Raw genomic sequence first — 26,803 nt, 5'->3', positions numbered from 1 at the left:
CAGTCTTAACATTGCCATAGCAGTTCTTTATTTGATTTTTTTTATTGTCTTGAAGTCCTAATCATCAAATCTAACATCAATAAATCCTTGTAAAATCATAGACATTTCATATTTTGAATGGAATTACTGAAATACATTACATTTTTGATTAAATTCAAATTTTACTGAGCTACGCCTGTGCCGAGAATCTATTAATTTCCTTCAGTTCTGATTTTATTTCCCAGCTGCCTTAGCCAACAGGAGCAGCCAAGTTAGTGTGATAAACTGACCCCAAAGTTGAAGTGTACGTGCGGTGATAGGAGGGGTGGGGATGGTGTTGGGTGGATTTCTTACAGAATTCATTTTGGCAGCAAAAAAACACTCCAGATCTGGTTAGGCACCGGTTTGTGGAACCACGCTGGCTTTTCCACACATGTTGTGGACACCAGAAGTCATTCCCAGTTTGGCTCACCAACACACCACTGGTCTCCCTTCCAACATGAGGGTGCCTTTAAAGCGATATGCCTTCCGGGGTTGTTCTTCCATGGGCTTGAACTGCACCATTCACTATTGTATAACTCTCTTCAAATCAGTTTGTTCTACTCTACCCGTTCTCCCTCCTCCCACCCCATACACTTTTTTTTTCTTTTTCTTTTTCTTTTTTTTTTTTTAGCCCACCCCTGACTTAACATCCAGAAAAAGGTCACATTTCTGAGAAGTGACTTCCATGCGTGTCCCATGCTGGGTCGTCACTTTCAATTTCCTAAGACCTTTCATGTCACACAGCCATCAACCCGGAAAACTCCCAAACACTTCACTACACGCTTCCTAAGGCGACTTCTCAGGAAACAAAATGAAATCACAAAAGTCATTCAAAGCAGCTTTATTATTACTGCTGGATTAAAAACATAGATTCTGGCTGATTTTTTTTTTTGTTTGCTTGTTTGTTTCATTTTTTTAAACTGAAGTCATTTGCATAACTTTTTCACAGTTCCTCCTGTATCTGCGGAGAGCGTGCACGAGGAGCAACAATCGTCTCATTCTTTCCATGCCTTCATAGGACGCTGCAGCATTTAACACCGAGAGACCCTTGGGGACGCCTGGTGGGGCCCCAACAGACGGCTGTCCTTTCCTTTTTCCACAGCACCGTTCACTTGGTATGAGATGTTTAACTCTGGGCACAGAATTAATGGAGCATGAAATGCAGGCCTTAAGTGCAGCAGGCTCCTAACCTGTAGGTGACACTGTCTGCATGGAGTGTTTAGCCGTGACCTAAGTGAGATGTATTATAACTGCATTTGACTGGTGACAATTAGTGACCTTTTGCTGATCCAGCAGCCATCCTTTTAAATTACGCTTGTGTGACGTTCTTCGGCGAGGACACGCGATGAGATACTACAGCACCGAAGGCTTCTACTGTACTTCTACTGTTGTCCCGGCGGCACAGGGGAGCGAGAGCGCACCGGGTCAAAAGTAGAGGTAGTAGCAGAAAAAAAAGGCCACATGTGAAGTAGAAGAGGATTTATCACAGTGCAGCCTTGTGAAAAAGTTTTTTTTTTTTTTCCCCTTGCATTTTGCTTGTTTTCGCTGTTTTGTCTTTATGTCTTTTCAATATGAGACGAGAATGACGTCATTGGGTACAAAGTACATTTTTCAAGTGATGACTCCATTTATTAAAGTAAAAACGAATTCCTTTTAAATCAGGCATGGCAGACCCGTTTTCTTCTTCTTGTTGAACCATAACCTTTGACCTGAACTGAGTCAAATTAAGTCTCCAGAGCTTTATCTTTAGCTTTTGTGACAAAGCTAAAGATAAAGCGGTGGGATTTCCGGAGCCTTAAAGTCAAAGAAAAGTATTTGAAGACCTTTTGCCTTAGAGACTGAAAATCGTCAATGTGTTCGTTTCTCCTCTTATATTAAATTACTTTACGTTGCGTTATGATGTGCTTTTTTTATATAAAATGTACTAGCTCTTTTCTCTTAAATAAAAAGGGAAAATGTCAATTGGAACTGCATTTGTTTTGCTTTTTTTTTTATTATTAAATGATATTAAAATTAGTTTCCTCTTGTGAAATGTTGGTGTGAGAAAATAAAACAGTTGAATTCTTCAGGGAGGGGAAATCATTTTCTCACATCAGTGTGCTTTTCCTGTCTTCTGCTTAATAGACAACAAGTTCTGTGAGCATTTATTTCAGCATTTCCTATTTCATGTAATGTTTTTAAAGTTCTGTTTTTTTGGGGGGGGGGGTGCAGGGGGTTTGCTATCTTCGGATTACAACTTCCGTTTAAAAGAGAAGATAAATTAACTACATGACACTTCTTGAATGACATGTTTATCAAAATAAAGTTGTTGTTTTTTTCTTCTTTTAAGACTGCAGTACATCATGTTGAATAAGAAATCTCAAAAGAAGATCTGTAATGGTAGCTAATTTAATTGATTTTTAAAAAATTATCATTAGTTTCAGTTTATTCAGAATTTCAGTATGAGGTCCCATTTTTTATATATAAAAAAATAGCAAAGGCTATCTTTTTACACTGCATCCTCTTTAAATTTATACTTTTGAGTAAGTTTAAAGTAGACTTACTCTCAATAAACACAACTGAATGAAATTATGTCATTGAATTTACATGACACAAGACCATCCTTTCGACCTTGTGTTTAAATATAGCCTCTTTTTCAGCAGAAGAATATAAATATTGGTTTTAAAGGGGGATATTACGCACTGTTTTAGGCACATTTCACCATTTTATAGCACAGCTATATTACGTCCAGTTATAAAAACGTTGTTTATTAAACTAAGCTTCACTTCGCGTCGTCTGATGCTTTGAAATTGATTTCTGTCTCTTTACAAAGAAAAACTCTAACCCTTTCTGACACTCTCCTTTTCACCACGTCATCACAACAATGCTTCTCCATGCCATCCATCAGTTTACAACCGTTCTTTGGAGCGTTGTAGTTTGTCTGAAAAAAGCTCAGCAACACCTGGAATGCAGTTCCAGTTCCAGGTGTTGCTACCTGCTGCTGCCACTAGTCTGATGGAGCTGTGTGGGGGGAGTGGAGGAGAGAAGTGCTTTGTGAGGCGGGAACTCAGCTGGGAACTGAAGCTTCAAGGTGGAGCTTTGGCTAAATAGGTGGTGAATTGTTCGAGCAAGTGCTAAGGCGCCAACGGACATTTAACAATTACTCAAATATGCATGAACTGATCAATGCAGCACTCTGAATTTGTGTATTGTGAGGAAATCACAGTATAACATGATATAAAGCTCAAAAAAGTCGATTTTACATAATGATCCCCTGTAATGTCCTAATCTGGAAATGCCCTGCACAGTAGAAGAGTCTCTTTGGCTGCCACAGATGAATTTACATATCAATTTTACACCTAATAACTTTGCATTTTCTGGTTTTAATAGGTTACTCAGAATTGTTTGGTTTAATGGGAAAGTACCTCAGGCAAGTACAGTAATAATGTGATACGATCTGGAGTTTTCCAGTTACGGCATATTGAGTTACTTCTCATCTTTTCTGTTGTTCAGTCATAATTTGACTCGTATTTTAAGTAATTTGCTTGTAACGTCTCCGCATTTTTAATAAGCTTACAAGCTGCTACAAGAGGCCCCACATTGCGGCTGCCTGACTTTCTTACATGAAGCAAACTTACACAACCGAATTTCTACATCTATCATTATTCTCAGAAGTCAGAGCTGCTTAATGGGAAGGTGAAAAAAAAAGGGTTTCTTTTTTTCAGCTTTAGCGTATTTTTGCATTTTGATTTTTGTGCCGGTGGTTGAGATGTCTGTGTAAATGTGACACTGACTGTTGGTGACTCATCCACACATCACAGAACGGTGGCGACGGTTTTAACTCTTTTACAAGATGCCAATAATGCTTCGGCTTCCTCTCGTATCTTCCACCAGCATCGCCAGGGAGCTGCCTGCGTTCAACCCGACTTCACAGCTCGCAAGCTTGAGAAACCTCAGTGACAGGAACTTAATATAAAACCTCATTATCTCTCCATCTAACCTTTCTCCCCACCAAAAAAAAAAAAAAAAGTGCTACACCTACTGCTTTTTACTGCTGCGTATGATATTTTTATGTTAAACAGATGGACTTGTTTTTGTTGAAAACCCGTTGAGATCAGTAGAGAATGCATATACCTTCTTTGTGGTGTTTTTCCAGTTCTTTACTCCAGAGGTCTCCACTAGTCTTATTGTGGGAGTTTGTACTTAGATAGTGTCTGAAAAAAAAAAAGTTGGTTTATCATGCTTTTTATTCTGTTCTTTATTTCTCCAAGTTTAGATCAGATATGTTCTTCAAAGGAGAACTAACTGGAGGTTAGATGCAATGTCTCCATCCTGCAAAGCAGGTCTGTGCTTCTACAGTTGCAGCAGACTAATCTGTTAGTGAGAAAACGCAAAAAAAATTTAAAAGGTACCTTGTTGCATAAATGCGCTCCATGTTGATGGTGTCTTTACATCCAAGAAAACAAGCAATGTTCTTGAATTCATTCCTGCCGTCAGTTTTACTGATTTAGGCAAACTTTACATACAGAGCATACAGAGGCACATGCTCCACAACTTACATAAAAGAGGAAGCACTGATGTTGTCATTACTCTCTGACACCTCTAAGTTTCCTGTTGTAAGTCACATTGGACCACCAACATTTATATTTACTAAATGCCAAAATAATAAAACGACATCTTTAAATCTTATTTTAACCGCATATGTTTACATCGCCTTTTTTAGTTCTTGCTAAGACTGTATTTATAGTGTATAACTTGGACTAAACTTTCTGGGTTTCCCCTCACAATACTTAACTACTTACCCCTTACTTTTTATACTCTGAAATCTGTATCCTTTTGAGAATTCATCAAACTGACCTGCTGTCTGCAAATTTTCCCCAATTATTCTTAAGATCATTGTCTACCTGGGAGACCTATTGGGTGCTGGTTAGTTGAAACTTTCCAAATAATGTTCTATCGCCATGATTGCACCAATGATGCCTGGTACCAAACAAACCTCATACTCCACAGCTAGGAAGGTGTTTTCAGGCTTGGGAGCTTCAGTATCTTCAAAACAGGATGACAGGATGTCTGTTATATTTATAAGAGGACTCCTGAACTCACATGTTCCGAGGGGGCGGGGGGAAGCTTCAATATGAGCCTTAAATGATGCAAAAAGAATATTTAGGAGGATATGAAACAAACTTACACAACCGTAAAGAGTCTCAAGTTTAATTCAATTGTGAAATGCATTCAGACAATGAAAAGTTATTGTAGCACGAATGTTTCAGATCTCTGTCATCTGGAATAAAACCAGAAACTGAAACTTCATCACTTTTAGGTGATATGATGAAATAAAAAAACATGTTCATGAGGAAATATTTTGGGGTCCCAGTAAAGACACACCACACGAACAGCAGCGACTGAAACCGTCCTTTGCCAGCGGAAGCAGAGTCACTCTGATATCTGATCAAACTGGTGCTTCTCAACAGAGCTCCTCACCACATCCATGGCCTTAATCAGTGTGTGACCTTCTCTGCAACCGCATTCCTGTCTTCTGCAAATACACACGCAGGTAACGTAAAAATTTCTATTGTTATTGTGATATTATGTCAACAAAGTCTTTTATTGGGCATGTAAAAATGCATCTAAATTATTATGAAGTTAGTAATGAGTGAACAGCAATTAGTACAAAATCACGAAGCAATGTATTAAAAAGCAGAAGAACATAACTGAGCATTGACAGAGGTTTAAGTACATTTATAAGAGCAACTTTTGACAGTTTGAGGGTAAGCATTTAGAAACAAACAATTAACATGATGTCAACAAGGGAAAACATCTGCGATGAACTGGAAACAAAAAAAAGCATTCCTGTTGATCATCAATTTCTTAATGATTTTTTAAAAAATGTTGGAGTCCATATTTCAGCAGGCAAAAACACTAGAAACAAACAGAAATGAGTCAAAACAGGAGCAGGCGTCCAAGCAAAGTTCATTCAGGGGTTAGACTGTGAAGCTGAGAACTTCTGTCTAAAACCTCAGAGCCCAGACCAACCGTTAGCTGTAGTGAAAACCAAATGGTAGACCTCAACAATAGAGTAGAACAGAGTGCAGTTTTTGATATCAGCTCACTTGTGGTGTCCTGAGTCATATATTAAAACCATCATCTTCCCTTATCAATTTAAATATTTAAATGTATGTTCCATGTACATTGTGCCATTTTATACCGCAATTAAGTAATTATGTTACCATCAGTTGTAATAAAAAAAGCTGCATATATCAAACATAACTTAAAACAAAAGTGACTTTGAAATTTGATCCCTTGGAATCAGCCTCTGTCTCTTTAAGAAGCTCCCACTCTTTCCGTTGCTCCCCCTTCAGAAAAACAGTCCTCCTCCATTATGCTCTTCTTAGTCCAAGAGCTTTGGACAAAGAAAGCTTAGTCCAAAGCTTTCTTTGTCCAAGAGCTTAGTCCAAGCTCTTGGACTAAGCTCTTCTTAGTCCAAGAGCTTTGGACTAAGAAGTCATTTCTGTGATGAGTTCAGCAGATGCACAGTTCCCACAGGTGCTTGCCAATTGCTGCTGCCACCAGTCTGGAGGAGCTGAGTGGCAGCTCCTCCTCCTGGAGGAGGAGGGATGCTCTGTGAGGCAAAAAAAACTTGGTTGGAGCCTGCAGCTTTTCATAAATGCAAACTCAAACATTGCTTCATTTCATTTTTTTTCTTTTTTAGTCAGAAAATTGCAACAATGAGTCGAAAATACTCTGTATATTTCCTCATTTTAAAGCCAAAAACTGATTCAGTCAAAGAGATGTTATGTGTACAGTACTGCTCTTATTCTAAAAATGTTCACATTTAAATTAAATGTCTATCTGTAATTTGGACTAAATTGTTCTCTTAGGTGTCCAAGAACCATTTACAGATTGCTTTGATGTATTTTCATCATAAAAAATGTTCCCTGGAAGCGATCCCTAGCAGTCAGAATTTTAAGAAAAGGTGATCATAGGTTGTAGGTTTCTCACCAAACCAAACCTAAAAATCTAAAAAAAAAATAAGGCAAAAATGAGGCAAAAATCCTTAACCAATCCAACTGGTTGAACTGGAAGACCAGTTGTACATATAATGTGGCTCACAGGGGTACTTACTCCTGGTTTCTGCATCAATACAAAGACAGACACATGAAGTTAATGGTTCTCTCGACATTCCCCTTAAGATGTGTGCACACCTTTTGTACCTACCTAGTGCCTTTTTTGGCAGCTGTTGGGAATGTGAAATTCTGTAAAACTTTTTTTAAGTAGATGTGTTACATTTCTGTGTGTGTGCACATGCGTGCGTGGGTGTGTGTGTGTGTGTGTGTGCGTGTGGGGGTGTGTGTGTGTGTGTGTGTGTGTGTGTGTGTGTGTGTGTGCCCCGCCTGTAGCACTGAGGCAACTAACTTCTGTGGATAACGTGACAAAGCTTGAAAGGCTGGATTAAAAGAAGAGGTGGGATTTTAACCCTTCATACATATGGCTCTGTTATAAAGGTGCTTCAAGCCTCTCAGCTCACAGTAAAAGCTGAACACAAAGCCTCAGCAGCAGTGACAGTGAAATACCTCCGCTGCTTTCCTGATCCTTGTAAGTATTGTGTGTTGACTTGATGTTAATTTGGCGGATTGCTCTTTTGTTTATTCGCTTCTGTCCAAAGGGTGCATCATTAACCATGCTCTTCTTTCGTTCTTGTCCAGGTTGAAATGGCTGCTGAGAACTTTACCTCGGGTCCCACCGAAGCCCCTCCAAACGGCAGCAGCTGTGACGTCTTCGTCTACCAGAGGGCCGCGGTGGTCCTCTTCCCTATTTTCTACTCCGTTGTTTTTATCATCAGCGTGTGTGGGAACTGCCTGGTGCTCTGTGTCATCTGCCAGAGGAAGCAGAAGTTCAACTCCACGTCGATCTACTTGGTGAACCTCGCGCTGTCCGACGCTCTTTTCACGCTGGCGTTGCCAGGCAGAATCACCTACTATATACGTCACTTTGATTGGCCCTTCGGTGACCTCCTCTGCAGACTCACCACGCTTCTCTTCTTTGCAAACACGTATGCAGGTAACACGGAGCTCCACACATCTTTACACCACAAGAGGTTACTTTGTTTTTATGTCAAGGTGGCGCAGCTGTAGGACCAAATTAAAGGGACTAGATTGCGAAACTGCTTAAAAACAAATGGCTGTTTTTAATCCGATGCCAATCCTCTCCATTTCCAACAGGCATCGGCTTCATGACCTGCATCAGCCTGGACAGGTACCTCGCCATGGTGCATCCTCACCGCCTGCAGTGCTTACGCAGCACGAAAGTTGTCCGCAGGGTCTGCTGCCTGGTCTGGTTTCTGGTATCCCTGGAGGTCTCCCCGCTGTTATTCCGCAGCATGCTGCACGTGAGGGGCGACAAGCGGACCTGCATGGAGTACTTTAACTTCGAGGGCTCTCGTCACACCCCTTACCTCTTACTCCTGGCGTGCTTCATCTCGTTTTGCTGCCCGCTCACGGTCATAATGGCGTGCTACGCTAGGATCAATCTGAAACTGCGGGATGCGGCCAAGAAGAACTCTGTGACGGGCCGAACGAGCCGAAACCACAGGGCCAACACCATCATCCTCCTCATCCTCCTCACGTTTGTGCTCTGCTTCAGCCCGTACCACCTCAACATAATGCAGTTCATGTTCAGAAAGATCAGCCATCAGCCGACTTGTGAGGAACTCACAGCCTTTAAGATGTCCTTGCAGGTAAGAGGCATACTCTCTGTTGACTTCACACGTTCCTCTATTTTGTTTGTTTGTTGGTTTGTTTGTTTGTTTTCTCCTTTGTTGTAATCAATTCTCACGATCCAATCCACAGATCACGGTCTCGTTAATGAACATCAACTGCTGCCTGGATCCCGTCATCTACTTCTTTGCCATAAAGACGTACAAGAAGCGAGTGATGAGCCTGTTTAAGGACTATCTGTATACTTCCGCCGCCTCCTCCAAAGCGACAGCCGAGAATAGCAGCAGCAACACCTGAGCCAAACCACAGAGAAAAACCGAGCTTAAGGGGTTATAAAAAGACCCGTTTTCTCTCACCTGATGAAGCTGTTTCTGCAAATGACTTTGGTGGCGGACTTTATGTTCAGGGTCAGCATTAATGGTCTCAGTTTAGCTGCATTACATATTGCCTTTCCAATAATGCTATGGATTTTTGGTACAGTCGACCATGTGATAAGTATATTGTCTCAACTCCAGTTGTTTATATATTTAAATATATATATATATATATGTGTGTGTGTGTGTGTGTGTGTGTGTGTGTGTGTGTGTTTTTTTTCCTTTATACAAAAGTCACAAATGATAAACCAGTAGTAGTAGTAGTAGTAGTAGTAGTGGAAAGATGAAGTATCTTTGTTTTCTGTGTTCATAGTTTGATGAAGTGCAGAATGAATAAACTATCATTTCCTGTAATGATTATTATAATAATATGTTGTTGTTTTTTTATTATAGCAATATTGTGATTGCTTGGTGTCAATGAAAGAACGAATGCGGTAGAGTTTCCAAATGTAAGCTCTACTAAAATCAAGGCCAATGTGCGTCACAGCAGCTTAAGCACGATGGCAAAAACCTAACAATATTCATGAAATTTGCCAAAATGAGAACATGTTGCGTTTCTCTTTGCCGCCCACATTTGTCTTCTGCGTAGGAGTACGTAGATGAAAATCACCACTTCCTCACCCACCTTTCCTGCTCCCCCGACTCAGGGGCCTCATTCCTGCTGCCTTCCACATCTTGCGGTGAGGCTTTGGTGTGCGTGTGGGTCTAGCAAACATGCGCAGGTGTACTCTTTGTTTCGAGCAAGTCCCATATTTAAACATAACCTTTAGCACTTCCTGAGTTTTTTGGAAAAGAAGCCCGATAGGTTTGCATAAAACTGTTATGAAGAAATTGTGTAATATGCAAAGATTGAAGCAGCTATTGTGCAATTATGTCACAAGGGAAAACATGTGGGCTACGTACTTTTTTTTTGTTTTTAGATATGTTTATAATTAATTACTAAACATTAAACAAGACATGAATCAAAATGATGTGGTTTATTCGGATTTTTATTCATCATTAAACATTATACTCAGAAATTCCTTAGAAAAAAACGTTGTCATATATTAGATGCTAAAATGGAAATGTTATCTGCACATTGTAGATATAAGATGAAAGGGACAAAAAAAAGCAGCTATGAATTCTTGTAATCTATTCAATAAATCAGGAAGTGAAACATTCCATAAACTAAACAGAAAATCATCATGTTCTGCTTTAACAAGAACCAAACAACAACATATCACCTTCCAGACAAAAATAATTCCACAGGCAGATTTATTTTTGTATTATCTTCTACTTTGACCAAATCTGACAGGAAATAATATAACGTTTTGGAGTGACCTACCCAGGGTCATCACTCAAATTTCACAGAGAATTATTATAATTGTTTTTTCCTCTCTGAAGTCAGTGTCAGGTTAAATTTATTAGCTCCATATTTTATTACAGTAGCATAATCACATGCTGCAAGATGTAGACGTATCCAATATTCAACTAGAGGACATTTATTCTGTGGATGAAAAAAAAAATCCCACATTATAAAATTACAGTATTGTGTAAAATCACTACATCAATATTCAGGCTCTCCACATCCTGAATATCGCCTGTCTTTAAGTCTACAAAAACTCAAACTGCCTTTATTACATTCAACAAAAACAAGAAAAAGTGGAAGAGATGCGTGTTAAAAATCAAGTCCACCGTAATAAGTTTCTTTAACGGCTCAAGCAGTTTTCTTGTCTGGAGTCTTCGGCCGCCAACACGAACACAGGGCAGGAGGGCATCAGTGTTGACTTCTGTTTTGGTTACCTATCAATCACACCAGGGTTTGAGACACTCTGTGATGTCCCTCCCTCATGCGCATCTTCAGTGGCGGCTGAAACACAACAGATGAAAAGGAAAAGTTTCAAGATCTTGCAGTGGCCTAGTTAAAGTTCGTACCTCAGCCCGATTCTAAAGCCGTCTCTTAGCGAAAACCCGCAAACTTCAAAGAACAGACGGCAAGTTGAAAAGCAAAGCGGTCTAAAGTTTATCCACATGACGTAAATCAGAAGATGGCATGGAGACGGTGACTAATTTAAGCACTTTTATTGCTGGAGGTGGTTATTCTATGGCTATTGAGTCACTGGGTGTAGTTAGCTTTCCTTACACATTTTTGTCATCTTTAGTTATTTATTTATTGCTTGGAGGATGTTTTTGTAAATTTAAGGTGAAATTAAAACTGTGGTAGCGCCTGGTAAAAATCAAACCATGTGTTTAAAACGGGACAGATTTATCATTACAGTGACTGTTTGAGCTTTTTAAAACAACGTGACGTCAAAAGCACATATAGATGACGTATAGATGGTGACGTAAGACAGGAATAACCCAATTCTGACCTGAATGTGAGACGAGGTGACGTAGCTCAGAGACTATCGATCTTAGTTGGAGATGTATCAGCTAACTCAACTCAACCCCAATGACACATTTACCACTAAGAAAGCCGTCGATGCTAAATGGTTTCGTGAAACATTTTTACTGGCTATGCTAAAATAAAAAATAAATTTAAAAAAATGTAGACGTGGCCAAATAATGCTGTATTTTTCATCTTAGGTAACGAAATGAGTCAGTTTTATTACATCAGCTTGGGAAAAAGGTTAACAACTTCTGTTAGATGAAACAGATGTGTTGCCTCATTTTAGAGATAGGTTTAGGTGAAATGTCGTATTACCCTCCACCCCACCACACTCCATCCACTTACTCATATGTTTAGTGCATTGGCATGAATGTTGGCGGTGGGGCTTCCAAAATGAGTTGTGATGTGCAGGAGACAGAACGTTTCTTCACTGCGTCGGAAACAAAGAGTTAGTTTACTGTTCTGATAAATGCACCGATATCAGACCGATCAGAGTAACCAGAATGGGGAAAGCACTGGGTTGTAGAAATCCAAAAAATTGTAGCGGTTCAAGCCAACAGTTTTATCGAGCATTTCTGGGCTGTCTTTTTCAAGAACAAGGGTTGTTGTGGTCATAGCATTTGGGTTACCGTAGTTGTTGGCGAGGTTTTTTTTCTACCTCACAACATCAGTAATTCACTATCAGTATCTTTGTTTTTCTACAATGATCCCATATGGATGTCCTTCCATTATTTTGTTAACAATCATTATTTTTTTAAAAGGAAAACAAACTGAATTATCTAAACAAAATGCATCAGGATATGAACATGAAAAACCTTTACTGCATTTATGTTGGGGGTTTTTTTTATTATTGTTTGACTCATAATTATTTAATTTATTTCAACTTTAAAAATCTACCTGACTGTCTGGAAAACCAAGCCTCCTCCCATCCTAGTAATTGTTTTCTGTGTTTTTTGGATCTAACAACTGCAGTCAAGATTTTGCAACAACTGGCAAAAAGTCTTTTACATCACTGTGCAGACTTTTTGCCCACTCTTCCTGGCAGAATGACTTTAATTCATCCATAACGAGGTGTTTTTGTGCATGGGTGATCTCTTCAAAGTCATACAACAATAACTGGTACGCATTTAAGTCCAGACTTTGATTAGACCACTCAAAAAAACAAAACACAAAACCTGTGTTGAACCAGATCATTGTGCAAAATCAAATCAATCTTCAGTTTAAGCTGAAGCTGGTGGTCAGAACAGAGCCTTCAGTGTATTCTGCATTCTGCCAGGATGTAGAATTCATTGTTACATCAATTACTGCCATCTAGGTCATGAAGAAGTACGTAAACCCATCTCACATCATGACATTGTACCACCACAATGTTTGGCTGTTGCTGTGTTGTTGTTGTTTTCCAGAAGTGCTGTGCTAGTTTTAGTCCAGCTGTAACACGATGCACATAGGTCTACTTCTGTTTCACCAGTTTTACACAGTAGCTTTTGAAAAGTTCTTCGGCATTACCAACTTGTGTGTTGGTCAAACATGAAGCAGTCCTTACTGACCTCCTTGGTCAGCAGCTCTTATTATTCAACCATGGAGTCAAGAGCCGTCTTCAATGATTTCAATGTTCTGGTCTCTTTTATTCCCCCTTGAAATAATTTCGCCACTGTTTTATGTTCTCTGCATTCGCGGATATTGTTCTCGCTTTGACTTAGTGATCATTGATTTGTTTTTGATCTGTTGTTTAATTTCCTTAGAGTGTTTCTCTTACCCACTTCCTGTCATTAGGCAGACTCTGTTTCAGTGTTTTTTTCAGGTTTTTCTACAGGTCTCACCACAACGTGTTCATAGTGAAACTGAACAAAATAAATGCCATCAGTCACGGCTAACTAATTTTTTTTACAGGTGGGACTGTCAGACATTTACATTAGAGTAGATTGGTTTCTACGTCTTTTTTTTTTTCATTTGAAAATCACATTTTAAATTTATTCAGATTATCATTATGGGATGTATGTTACAAAAAAAGCACAGCACAGTATAAACAGATAAACAGAACAATATGGTGAAACTGAATCATGACTTTAATCTAAGCTGACAACTGTTATTTATCTTTTTTGTTGAAACTCTTCACAATAGTCAAACATTTTCTCAGGGCTACCACCTAATTAAATACATATTTAATCATCTGGAAAGTTGCACAATTGTAGATTTGTTGTTGTCATATTCAAACGTTTCTTGTTTCACCATAGCGACTATTTTTTTTGCATTTTATGTCCCTTTTGCATAACTGTACCACCACAGCGGTTCACATATGTATTAACATACATATGCCAAGTTATTTGCCATGCTAGAGCTAATTCTGTTTCAAACAGGAAACAGCCTCATTGAGGTTTCCTAACATTTCTTCATGCTACAAATCTGTTTCACCTTGTTCAGGGTTGTGTCAGGGACAGAGCTTGGTTCTAGTTCAGCTATGACTGTGCAGGAGGCCAGCACTCGCTGTGAAAGTTGACAGTCAATCATAACGACGCACAAAACAAAACAAAACTAAGCTAAACTAAGGTGCGTGCATAGATTTTCACATAAACGTCCGCCGCATGCATGTGCAATATGAGGGATCGCTGCAAAATGAATGACTTGATGCAGTTGGGTGTCTCCTGTCGCTGCATGCGCATTATGGGGACGGATTTCTGCAAAGTCAGTCACTCAGTGCAGTTAAGTATGTTTCCTTTGTTGGGCCTTTTAAGAAGTGATGTAAAAAAAAAAAAAAAACTGAACTTGACTGCATTGTTTGAATAAATAGTTTGTGGCCGTTTTAATAAACTTGATCCGTTTGTTTTAAAGGACATCTGTTGTGATTCACTGAATTCAGTGTAGTCATTGATTCAACTACAGTAACATGATTATATGTTATTAGAAGAAGACCCAGACATAAAAATTGCAAGGAGAGAGAGAGAACATGCAAACACCTCAAATCAATGACGCAACAACATCACAACTAGAAGTTCTCTTACTTGCCTCTCAGGCAACTTATTTGCTTTTTCCTTTTTGTCCCTTTTCTTAAATGATGACATGTAGAGCACTAGTTAGTTGCAAGCAAGCTTGTTGCACACAGTTGTCCCTAAAAGTTCATTGAGATTTGTCAAAGCCAACCATGGTGCTAATTTCCAACATGTCATACGTCAGTTTGCTCCTTACGGTGTTATCGTTTTCTCGAATGAACACAGCTACAGGTTGTGATGACGCGCTCAGCCTGCTTTTTGTGTCTAGCTTTAGATCAGCTCAGACTCTCAGTTCCACAGGCTTAATTTCAAAGATAAAGTTAGTGATTTTGAAAGTGAAAAACATTGCGTCTGTTTTTCTTGTGGTGATCAGAGAACATCGACACACGCCAGATTATACAGATGAAGAATCGGTGGTTAGAAGCAAGAACGTCTCGGCCGGCGCGGCGGATCAACGGCAGGTTATGTTTGTTGGCACGTTGCACATGGCTGGGCGGCAATGTTGTGATTTTTGGTTCAGAAAACCGAGACAAATGAAAATAGAAACAATTCTGCCGTGGATTTTTGAAAATGCTCACTCAAGGTGGCAATAAACTTTGTTAGATTTGCTTTAAATTGCAAAAATGTGCTTTCGAATGGAATACATTATTTCATTTTAATCCACTAGGTATAAAGGTCTTGGAAATATCAAATCAATGATGGACTGGCGACCTGTCCAGGGTGTGTCTTCATACCAAGACAGGCACTGGTCCACCACATAACCCTGCAAGGATAAGCAGGAAGATTTTAAAACAATTTTTGGGCAAAAAAAGGGAACTTTTCAAACAACCGAATGAGCACCTTTATGAAAACTGACCACTCTCTATCGTTGTCAAGATAAAACGGACAGTTTCTTTTATAAAATAACAACTTTCTAACTGCAAACTGGTTTAAAAGAACATAAAGTACAAACTATCCCATTAAACTTTGCTAACAGTTAATTTCTTGGGAGTTAACTTTGATGAATTTTTATTACGTCGGTCATGATGAAATATTTAAGAAGAAACTCAAGGTGACGTTATCAGCACAAGATTGCATTTGTTTTTTAAAGAGGAACTCACTAAATGCTGCTTCATGGGATATGACTTAAAGAAATAAACAAACCTGCCCAACAGTTAAACTTATTGAACTGTGCACTGTTATAAAAGCAACTGCTCTAAAATTCAAACTCTAATGCCAAACAGATGATAAGAAATCTGCAAGATGGCTCCGATTTTTAACTTTCTGTAACATTCAGTCTATAATATGGCATCATTTCATTGTATGGGTATGAAATGGAAGAGAAATCATTTTTGCACACAATCTAAATGACCTGAAATGAATAGACATCAACCGCACGAACAGACCAGAAAACTGCTGGGCCGGAAAAAAAACGTTATCCCTTTAAATTCACTGAATGTTGTGATGTCGAGAGGTAGAGAACAGGAATAACACTGCTGCCATCCTGTGCCTTCCTCATGTTACAACACAAGTGCTTACTGTACACATTGTACAGCGGGCAACGGGCTGAACCCCCCGCAGTCGCAGTACCTGTCACGAGCCAGAGGAGAGCGCAGTATGGCTGCGACACATCATGATCTAAAATGATTACATCCCTTTAACGACGAGGAAAACAGGATGTCTTCTGATAATTTCACAAAAAGTGTTGTTTCAACACATCCTGTGCTGCAAGTGAAATTGGGTCCTGCCAAGCCTTGGTGTAACTGGGACATGCCTACCACTGTGAAAGGCCTGCGGTCCAACTTAAAGTTGTTTTTTTTTTTTTGTGTCCATTATTTGACTACAGGGGAAACAGATGCTTGAAGGTGTTCATATCAGTTTTCTTAAAAGGTTTTGATCATTACCTCTTGCAGGTTGAGATGGGAAATGGTAGGTGTGAATCTGCATTTACTAGTTTGTTCGTTTTTCTTCATAAAAGGAGAAGCAGCAAGCCTCAGGAAGCAGCTTAAAGGCCTGTACTCACTTGCATGAGTCCAGCTTTTTTTTTTCTTTTGAATTAGTAATAAAATATGAAAACATGGCTGATGTAAGTTTTGTAACAGTTTTTTTTTTCTTCTTCTTTTTTTTTTTTTAAAGAAGATCTTTTACCACAGATGTTTCCTGTTCTGTTGCAATCATATCTGACAGCCACATGGTAAAAAAAAAAAAAAACATCAGAAAAACCTTCCATCAGATTATCGTGGCCTTTATTTACAAGCAAGTTTTTGAATATTTTAATTTTGGGGTGATAGCACAACCTTTGAGGAAGCAGACAGTTCACTTTTAGTCATGGAAGATTTCTGTTTTTTTTTTTTCTTCCGATTTCCTTTTGTGCTGTTCTAACTTGAAGAGAGGAGAAGTCTGCGAAGCTGCACTGCTGGGTAGTGGGCTGCCTTGAGTCACTGCCCTAATTTATGCTGTTGCATATAGAGGAGGCAGCTGAAATACCATGACATCCATACACAACGCACAACTGTAGGTTTTTGCTCAGGAGGAAATCCTTTTTGAGGTGTTTTGCTCTCTCTCAAACTTTCCCTTTACCAATTGCAGGATGTGCAGAACGCAGATTATCATCAGATGGGCCAGAAGATTGGTCGTCCCTTGAAGATAGATTTTGTTTTTGTTTTTCTGTTTCCCAATTATGGTTCTAGCTCCTTTAGTAAAATGACTTAAAAATATTAAAATATTAAAAAAAAAAAAAAAAAAAGCAGAGAAGAAATATGTGTGACTATTTATTAGTGCAGTGTAACATCACTGTGTGCACAAATTTGAAATAACAGCGGCGGCTAGGTTTTTGTTTTTTGGGTTATCAGTCAGCCATGGGTGTGATCCAGCCGTCTGAGCCTCCATGAGTCAGAACCACATGGCCTGGTCATGAGGAAGTCAAACTGCTTCCTCTCCCTCACCACCGGAGTTGTTTTGAACAAAAGACGTTTGTGGTCATCATGTAGGTAAATGTCTATTTTGAAATACTGTAAGCATGTTTCAAAAAGATTCTCCAGTTTTCTTTTTTTTTTTATTTTGGAGCAGAAGCATTTCCTTTTTTTGCCTCACACCTGCACAGGTTATGCAGAAGGTGTATCTATTAAACCTTTTTTTTTCTTTTTTTTTTTTTTTTTTAGAAAAAGGAAAAATGCCTTCAAGATATTCTGGTGCAACATACACATGCCATTAATCTGCACATTTTGTTTTCGAGCATGTCTTTGCAGCGCCCTAAGAAGGGCGGGAGTGATTTCAAGGTGTTAAAACCACGCAAAGACACTTGCGCACAAATTGTGCTGGGTGAAAATAGCAAGGTGACAGTGTTTCTTTTACTCCTGAGCAAATGATTAAGAATACTTTTGATGATTAGTCTAAATCATCAAAAATATCCATTCAAGATGTTTATTTAATGTGTTCACTAGCAGCCAAAGTAATCTCTGTCCAGAAATCTTCAAGCAGAAGTTTTTGCGTGTATAGTTACACACTTAATGTTGAAGCCGAATGAATGAGAAATGAAAATGCAAATAAGTTTCCCCCTTTTTTTTTTTTTGATTTGTCTAAATGTTTTGCGATAATTAGCTTTAGATGTTCACAAGTTTTCTATTTGTGTTGGTGACGTTGATGATTCACAGGCCTCAAACTACTGAATGAAATCAAAGCAAGTCAGAGTTGAACTAGCTTTAAAGGCGTTATCAGAAAAAAGAAATGTTTTATTTTTATTCTGTAAAAATAAACTTATGAAAGATGGTAAGCCATGCTATCGAGAAATGACTGATTGCTGGAGATGTCTTTCTGTTTAAGTTGGATCTGATTTTACCCAATCACTAACATTTAGCCTTTAGGTATATAATGTGCCTTCTCGACCATGAAGTGAGCTACCTGATGAGTTTGGGTGATGGTGACGACGGTAGTACAAGTTTGTCTCGTAACAGCTGGGTTCCCCCTTCTCCGTCCATCTCTGCCATTGTGTCCTAGAGCAAAGACCCTTCACCCGCTTTGCCTGCTGGTGATGGTCAGAGGGCCCAGTGGCGCCGGTGCACGGCAGCCTCGCCTCTGTCACCCTGGTGAGGCCTGACAGAGGCTATTCAGAAACTTGCCACCATCAACATGTGAACGTATGTGTGAATGGGTGAAATTTGGGGACTCAAAGTGTGAAATGAGCACAGGCAAGTGCAAGAACTATGAAGCTTACTGGAAATTGTGAAATAACCATCCCCCACTGTGAAAAGGGACGTGCCAAATTGAACAAAATCTTTGCCAACAATATAATGTCTTAAATATCTCTCTTGGTCTGGCCTTAACTGCAATGAATGGATACGTTCACCTTCTCCGGTGCCATTGCCAAACTATAACTACAGACGAACAACAAATTCTAAAGGAGTGCAGAAAAGCAACGTTATCATTTACAACGTGTCCCTCTGTTTGCTGTTCTTCCTGAGAAATTTAACTCCACTGAAGGGAAATGAGAATTGGAACCATTGGAATTGGTTCCAAAGGAACCTCCTTCCTTCGCCAGGAAGTTCTTCAAGACCAGGATAGTCTTGAAGAACGTCCTGGCTAAGTTGCACACATGGTCACATTCTAGAGCTTTTTTAATGCCCCTATCCTCTGCTCCAATGTATTCACAGCATCTTTGCTGTCCATTGCAGTCCTGTTACTTTGAGGATTCTCAGGTCTCTAACTACATGTCTGGTTTCCCCTCAGTCAGATTCAGAGCTTCCTGTTATCGCCCATGCCCTCCCATGGTGTCTCTTGTTGTTTTCAAGCAGTTCCAACAGTTACTCTTTATAAGTTCTTCACACATGGTTTTTCTGGTTTCCCTGACAAGCAGAGATTTTTGGTTAATTGGTCTCTGTACATTTAGTTTGTGCACATAATGTAGTTTGAAGTGTGCTGCCCTTGTAAAGGTCTTGCGACCTGAAGGTAGGCACCCTAAACCCCAAGGATAAAAGGGCTATGTAGGAAGTGACGAGGCGGATGAATGTTCTTCAAGAACTCTTAAATCAAAAATCTCCAATCCATCTACAGTATTTTCTCTACCTGCTTAAGAACCATTGGGATGCACAGGGGCTGTCATCTATCTCCAGAGGTCAAGGGGCTTGAGGCATCGTACACCCTGAATAGGTCAGCAGTCAATCCCAGTTGATAAACTGTAGAACCATTCTAACCATGGTTCTATGTAACCATGCTTAGAGCTCTTCACAGGGAAGAACACAGGCCAAGCTTTCAATGTCTTCTTGCTGCAAGGCATGTGGAGCATCCCCGTTTTGTTTTGTCTTAAATAAACATTTTTATGTCTAAAGGTATCGTGTCAAGAAGTCGGTTTCCATCTTTGTTTTTGTCCTCTCATTCACTCATTCACTTTGCCTTTTATGTGCTTTCCCCCAGCTGCTAGTCATCTCCTCATTAGTCTCATCTGCAGTCAGTTACTTGTAATTAGTTCATTTGTCATCTCCAAACATGTAAATTTACAGTAGATTATCGGCAGCTAGATATCTGTACTGCATTCACTTCGACGGGAATCTACTGTGTGAATAAGTTGCGGTACAAATCATGTGAATTTACAGTAAAATGCTCTCTGTAGCTGCCAGTAAATTTACAGGATCATAGAAGGGGCATTAATTATTTCATAGCCATTCAGACAAAAGCTGATTTGTCTCTGATTATCCAGCTCAGCTCAAAACATCAAAACAAAGATAGTCTGCTTCTGAAGTAAATAATGGGGAACTTCCTATTTCCTCATGTGTATAAACACTGCATTTCAACTTAGCGTGTTAAAACAGAGCATTTCTAAACTTGTAAAGTAATGTTGTGCAATTAGTATATCAACTTGAAAGAACAAACTGTCTCAAAAGAACCCAGACATTACATTAAAAAAAAAAAAAAAACACTAATTTGGACAGAGTCAGCATCCTGACTAGAGCCACATCCTCCTCTTCGTGAACACATGGCACACCACACCGTACGACACCCAGACTGTCTCTTCTCCAGACCTGGATTGATGACTGACAACTTCTTGAAACCACGTAGAAGAGTTAAGCTTCATCGGGCTTTTTGTTCAGTCTCCTTCGGGTTTTTATCTGTAATGGAGGAGAGATAACATAATTCAAAAACCTCGCAAAAGTGAAAGAGGTGGAGAGAGAGACAGACGGAGAGAGAGAAAGAGAGAGGGAGAGAGAGAGAGATCTACAGACAGACATACAGAGAGAGATCTACTACAGGATATTTTGTCACTATGGTTACTGGCAGCAGATATCAATCTTGATTTCTGAATGTCAGGGTGTTTCCACGCCAGCGAGTGAGATCTGCTGCGCTGTTGGGCAACTAATTGAAGCTGATCAACTTCGGACAAACATCCAGTGGCTCCATGTGATTTCAGTGCTTCTGTACAGCAGGAGTTTCCATCTGTTGAGGTAAGCCTCGTTTCCAGACTTTATGGTTCTTACGGTTACCATGCAGTGAAAGTGCCCTTCTCCTCATCAAATATCAGTTTGTTGGACTTCTCGCATTTCATTACCAATTTAGCTGCACGTGAGACTCCTAAATGAAACATAATTAATCTGCTTCTTTTTTTTTTTTTTACGTCTTTGTAGGATGTATATTTTCTTCTTATCATTATTATTTGCTTAGCCTCTCATTTCATACAAAGAGTATTTGCTACTCTTTGAACCGCACCTTTCCAAAGTGCTAAATCGGGCACATTACTCTGGCATCATCCGAGGGACAATGCCACTGCGTTTGCTGCTATTTATGGGACAGGAAGCCTGTTTCATCACCAAACTATAAAGCAAAAGCGAATATCCTGGAGCTGATTGTTATTCTGGCTCAAACAATGCAACTTTCCAACGTCCAAACTCTGTGCCACCACGCCGCGGGGAAGTTGACTTCCTCACGCCCAAGGCTGTATCACTTAACACCTCGTTGTTTTGCCGGGGGTAACAATGTGGCAGCTGCATGCGGAATCATTGTAACAGTATTTTTCGTTTTTTTACTTCCTTTGAGTCACTGTTTGCTAAAAAACAAACAAACAAAAAAAACACATCAGCAACCAGAACTTGCACTGTAAGTCAGTTGTGTTAATAAATGCATTATATTAATGTGCGAAAGGCTGTGATCATATCCAGTCTGATACTCGCTGTTTTTATCTCATTTATTGCTACACTATTAAAGATATATTAGATAATAACGTTTGGAAACCTCTTCCTTCTCTTTCTGTACAATTCAGAATGACCAAAGCTGTGCTTCCTTCTGTAAAATTAAATAGAATGCACTTCTCAGCTTTAAACAATTATGACAAGATTTTTATCTCACTTTATTTATTTTTTTCGTTCTTTAAAATGTAGTTTTATCTTCAACTTTTAAACCCTAAATAAATAAAAAAAACTTAGGGTTGCTTTGTTCAGAAAGAGCCACAAGATGGCACAATTTTCTTATAAAACAACTCCGAATTTCCAACAAAATGTGTTTTTATCAAGTTTGTTGCCATACATTAAGTTTAGTAGTTTTAAACTACTGCTTTATCCGTTTCATTTAGTGTAACTCTTTAGGTACAACGGTACCAATTTATGTCTAACAGTTAATGAAAATCATTCTCTTTTTACCAAAATAAGTCTCATTGCATTGCTTTTAGTTTTAGGGGGGGGAAAAATCTGGAAACATGACAACAGCAAGCGTGTAACATTAGTAGAAAATGTCATTTTCCAGTTGTTTGTCAGAAAAGGAAAAATGAAAAAAAGAAAAAGAAAGAAACCTGTGGCTTCTTGACTTCCTTTCTGAGATCAAAGGTGTTAAATTTGTAAATTTGCATGTATTCTAGTGGAGGTCTTACAGGCCATGAGATTCATCCTTTCATGCATGCTCAGTAATGCTCTCTCATTTGGTTTCCTGTGGCATGAAGGCAATAAAGAATAAAATCAAAACTCATTCTGACTTCTTAAAAATTTGACTTTGACAAATTCTTTGCTTCCTTTTTGCAGTAACCGGTTCCTGTAACCTGCAGATGGGTTCTGCGTCTGCACCTGCAAGCATGGCCGTCTTAACCAACAGCACATGTGACACCCTGTATGACCATAGGAAATACGCCCGGGTCCTCATACCTATTTTCTACTGTGTTGTTTTCATTGTTGGGTTGCTTGGAAACACCCTTGCCCTCCATGTTATCCAGATAAACGTGAAGAAAATGAACTCCACCACATTGTACTCGCTCAACCTGGTCATCTCTGACATCCTCTTCACTCTCTCTTTGCCTCTGAGGATCATATACTATGCTCAGGGTTTCCACTGGTCTCTAGGTGAGGCACTCTGTAAGATATCAGGCTTTTTGTTTTACATCAACACCTACGCGGGGGTCAACTTCATGACTTGCCTCAGTGTGGACCGCTTCATCGCCGTGGTCTTGCCTCTTCGCTTTGCTAAATTCAGGAAAGTCAGTAACGTCCGCTACATCTGCCTTGGCGTGTGGATGTTGGTTCTGGTGCAGACCCTGCCCCTACTTGGAATGGAGATGACAAATAGGGAGCCTCAAAACTTCACCACCTGTATGGAATACCCCAACTTTGAAAAGGTGGATAATATTGCAACCATCCTGATTGGCGCAGTCTTTTTGGGCTTTTTCATCCCTGTGGTCACCATACTGGTCTGCTACTCCTTCCTAACCTCCAAGCTGCATTTCGCAGCCAAGAACAACCACCTGACAGAAAAATACGGCCGCAGTCGCAAGGCCATCGGCGTGATCTGCTGCGTGTCTGTGGTGTTCGTCATCTGCTACAGCCCCTACCACATTGACATCTTTCAGTACATGATCCGCAAGCTGGTGTCCAACCCTGACTGTGCGGACCTCACAGCCTTTCAAGTGTCGCTGCACATCACGGTCTGTCTGATGAACTTAAACTCCTGCTTGGATCCGTTCATTTACTTCTTCGCCTGCAAGGGATACAAAAGGAAACTCCTGAAGCTGATGAAGAGGCAGGTCAGCATTTCCTTTTCCAGTGCAGTCAGGACGTCACCCGAAGGTTCCTCAAAGGACTTTATCGACGGGCACAAGATGCAGCACAACAGCGAGAGGCTCACGGAATGGAAATTGCATGAGCAAGACCAAAGTACAGAACCGAGGCAAAGTGAAAGGACATACAGAATCTCTTTGAACATGAACAGTACCTAAAATAAACCACTGATGGACAACAGGAGGCATCCGAACCAACGTGAGGCACATTCTTTTGTACATTTTTCAAGAACAATTACTGTGTTAATTTAAAACAGAATGTAAGATATTGCTCATTACTTAAACCAGCATACATATTTTTGTAACTATGTAAAGACAGGAGGTCATCCCCCTCACTTCGATAAAATCTAAGTAGGGTTGAGTGAGTATGAAATCTACTGTATCTATACTGTGTTTTTCTATGAAATTAGGGATTAATTTGACAATAAAATAAATCCTGACACTGCAACCCAAAATCTCAGTAGACCTTAACCCCCACAGTGATTATATGGATAATAATATGTAATGTTAGTAATAAACTTTATTTAGAAAGAGACAAAGAGACAACAGCTCCAACATAAATGTCACCAATTGATGCTCTGTACCAGAGCACACCATAAGCTAATTTGCATCTGCAGTCTCTTGAACAAAATCAATAAAGCCACGGAGCTCTAATCTACTTTCCACTTCGGAAATATCTGTTCGGTTTCTTGTTAGTGCAAGTAGCGAACCAGCCAATCAGCGACTGAGGACAATTGCATATCTAAATGCAGTGAAAACACTCAAACCAAGCAGCAGAACAGGAAAGAAAAACATATGTCAGTTACTTTGAATGTGGCATGGTTTTGGTGTGAGACTGGCTCATCTGGGTATTTTCAGAAACTACTGATCTAATGGGATTTTCACTCACAGGGCTCTCTCTCTCTCTCTCTCTTTGTGTGGTTCACAGAAATTAATCCAAAAAAGACAAAAACAAACCAGTGAGAGGCTGTTTTGTGGGTGGAAGTGGGGTGTTGATGTCAGAGGAAAATGGCAGACTGGTTTAAGATATAAGGAAAGCAAACAGCAGCTCAGATAATCACGAGTGGAAATTTGCTCTGAATGCCAACGTGCTATGGAAAACCCCACCGGGTGCCACTCCTCGCAGCTACGAACAGGAAGGTAAAGCCACAATTTAAAAAAAAACTTAGCCAACATTGAGATTTTTGGATCCTCAGAGGTAGATTTTTGGCAACAAAATCATGACACCATGGATCAACAAATGTATTTGTATTATGATCATTGCCTAAATGCTACAGTGCACTCAAGTATACTGTTGCTGACTATGTCCATTCCTCTATGACCAACCTGTACTCATGGTGCTCGATCCATGTCACGAAGCTCAGATCATCTCAAAGTTTCTTGAACTTTGAGATGAAAATGTCTTCACTGTAATCCAGTCGTCTCCATAGTAACCAGATTGCAAACCAAAAGGGCACCGCTAGAATGTGGTGGGACATTTGCATAATGGATGCCGTCGTGCTAATATGGCCCAAAATATGTGAGACTTGTTAAATCTATGCCACATAGAAGAAGGGCAGTTTTGAAGGCAAAGGGGATCCACCTCAGTTCAGTGTACCTAAAAATGTGGCAAGTTTCGTTAAGACCGTCACACAGAAAATCTTTTTACTGGAGTTTCAGGTCCGTTAACACCTAAAACCCAATAATTTAACATTTTGAAAACCAATTTCATTCATACTACCTTGTAAAACAGTAGATACTGAATCATTTGTTTTCTCTCTGTAAAACTTGTAAACAGTCTTTAACTTGTAAATATATCTCTCTTCCTTTTTTATTTTTTGTAAGTTTTCAGCAAAGACTCTGCTGGCATTCATCCATGTTCTATTCCCACTTGAAAATAAACTGTTTGCTACTTTAACTGGTTCAGAAAAGTGACATTTTGCTTACTTACCAATGATTATCTAGAAGTTTTTTTGTGTTCCCAGTCCTTCTAAAAGCAGAAGACAAAACCCTTGGGGCTAACCCTGCATACATACAGAGAACAAGCCCCAAAAAGTTTTGAAGAATTAGCTATATTGTTGTTGTCTCTGCCTTGTATAGCTGAGAGGAGAATGAAGGGTATACATGGCAATGCATAAAAATATGAAGTATTGGAAAAACAAATTGTAATTCTGATTTTTGTAACTGATGCGCTCAGACAGTGTTTTTCTTCTCTGTTCCCGATGGCCACTAATCATCAGGTGCATAGAGCTTAGTTCATTTGGACAGCTAATACATTTTATTTGAACTAAATATTATTTTTTTTAATTTTCTTTTATGCTTGACCCTCACAGTCATCACCATAAATGTCTCAGATTATTACTTGTTCTTACCAAATCATTAACTGATAAGGATTCTGAGATGGTTCCTCTGAGCAGCAACATGTTGCTCTCTCAACATGTTGCTCTCTCAAGCATTTAGTTTTCTTTTTGTTTTGTTTTGTTTTTTGTTGTTGTTTTTTTCAGACTGTAACATTTTGATGGCCTGGATTAATAAAACAGAATGATTTCACAGAGGACCGTAGCGTGTTCTCCAAGAACACCTGAAAAACTAAGCAAGAGATATTTGTTATTTAAGTAAAAAAAATGTTCTGTTTTATCTGTTTTATCGTTTTATACAAAAATAAAATGTTGTGTCGCCTTGTAGTAATCTGTATAGATAATGTTTCCAGGCTGTCTTAGTGTTATATTTGATAATTACTGAAATAAAGGGAAGTTATCTTAAAGTGCAAATGCCTGTTTCCCCTTTTCAGCAATGGTAACCGAAAAGTAAATTAAAGGATTAATACCTGCTGTTTATGTGTGTCTGACACTGCTAAGCTGCACACACACACACACACACACACACACACACACACACACACACACACACACGCACACACACACACACACACACACACACACACAAAAAAAAAAAAACGTGATGTTGAAATCTGCCTCCGTTTTTATCTTTGGTGTATGGATCTGTTGTCAGAGCTCGGTGTTTGAGACATATTATTGCAAATGATTTGATTCAGTTACTTTTTTTCCAGTTATTTGCAATCTCTGGTTATTGCAGAACAGTCAGAATGCGCTGCCATGTCTTAATAGTTTGAAGCGAAAGAAGCACATGTTTGTGGTTTCATAAAGGTCAATGTGTGAACCCCTCCAGTATCAAATGTGTCAAACCCTCACCTGCAGTCGGTATAAAAACACGTCTATTTTTATCTGTCTTTTAACTGTGGGTGATATATTTCTGATTCAAGGTTTGATACTTCTCTTTGTGCTTTACATAGAAGTCGGTCTTTAACATGCCAGTTTTCTGTTGTTTTGCTGATGGCTAAACTGGTACCAATATAGAAG

At 39.3% G+C, this 26,803-nt stretch overlaps 2 protein-coding genes across 3 annotated transcripts; both read left to right on the top strand.

Moving 5' to 3' along the window:
* The first annotated feature begins 6,678 nt into the window (after nt 1–6,678).
* On the top strand, nt 6,679–10,056 carry LOC106906873 (G protein-coupled receptor 183). Its single transcript, XM_014972335.2, has 4 exons — nt 6,679–7,593; nt 7,704–8,058; nt 8,220–8,734; nt 8,847–10,056. The coding sequence occupies exons 2-4, from the start codon at nt 7,710–7,712 to the stop codon at nt 9,009–9,011; spliced, it is 1,029 nt and encodes a 342-aa protein (XP_014827821.2). The 5' UTR covers nt 6,679–7,593; nt 7,704–7,709; the 3' UTR covers nt 9,012–10,056.
* A 9,860-nt stretch (nt 10,057–19,916) lies between these two features.
* gpr183a (G protein-coupled receptor 183a) lies at nt 19,917–26,254 on the top strand. 2 transcript variants are annotated; one of them, XM_088010415.1, is made up of 3 exons: nt 19,917–20,856; nt 22,420–23,643; nt 24,373–26,254. In XM_088010415.1, the coding sequence occupies exon 2, from the start codon at nt 22,443–22,445 to the stop codon at nt 23,601–23,603; it is 1,161 nt and encodes a 386-aa protein (XP_087866541.1). In that variant the 5' UTR covers nt 19,917–20,856; nt 22,420–22,442; the 3' UTR covers nt 23,604–23,643; nt 24,373–26,254. The 2 variants fall into 2 exon arrangements, with proteins under 2 accessions (XP_087866541.1, XP_087866538.1); XM_088010412.1 differs by having other exon boundaries at nt 22,420–26,254.
* Nucleotides 26,255–26,803: the final 549 nt, after the last annotated feature.

Source organism: Poecilia mexicana, unplaced genomic scaffold (assembly GCF_051168715.1).
Source record: "Poecilia mexicana isolate PSO_F unplaced genomic scaffold, ASM5116871v1 scaffold_2, whole genome shotgun sequence".
NCBI classification, from domain to species: domain Eukaryota; kingdom Metazoa; phylum Chordata; class Actinopteri; order Cyprinodontiformes; family Poeciliidae; genus Poecilia; species Poecilia mexicana.
The sequence above is the reverse complement of the archived record's forward strand: the minus strand, read 5'-3'. Positions and strand labels throughout refer to the sequence as shown.

What these genes read in the sequence shown, in the direction of transcription:
- gpr183a (XM_088010415.1), top strand. Translation starts at nt 22,443, where the DNA reads ATGGGTTCTGCGTCTGCACCTGCAAGCATGGCCGTCTTAACCAACAGC.
- LOC106906873 (XM_014972335.2), top strand. Translation starts at nt 7,710, where the DNA reads ATGGCTGCTGAGAACTTTACCTCGGGTCCCACCGAAGCCCCTCCAAAC. An exon ending in CTTTGCAAACACGTATGCAG is followed by an intron (nt 8,059 to 8,219) that starts GTAACACGGAGC and finishes CATTTCCAACAG; the next exon opens with GCATCGGCTTCATGACCTGC. An exon ending in CCTTTAAGATGTCCTTGCAG is followed by an intron (nt 8,735 to 8,846) that starts GTAAGAGGCATA and finishes TCCAATCCACAG; the next exon opens with ATCACGGTCTCGTTAATGAA.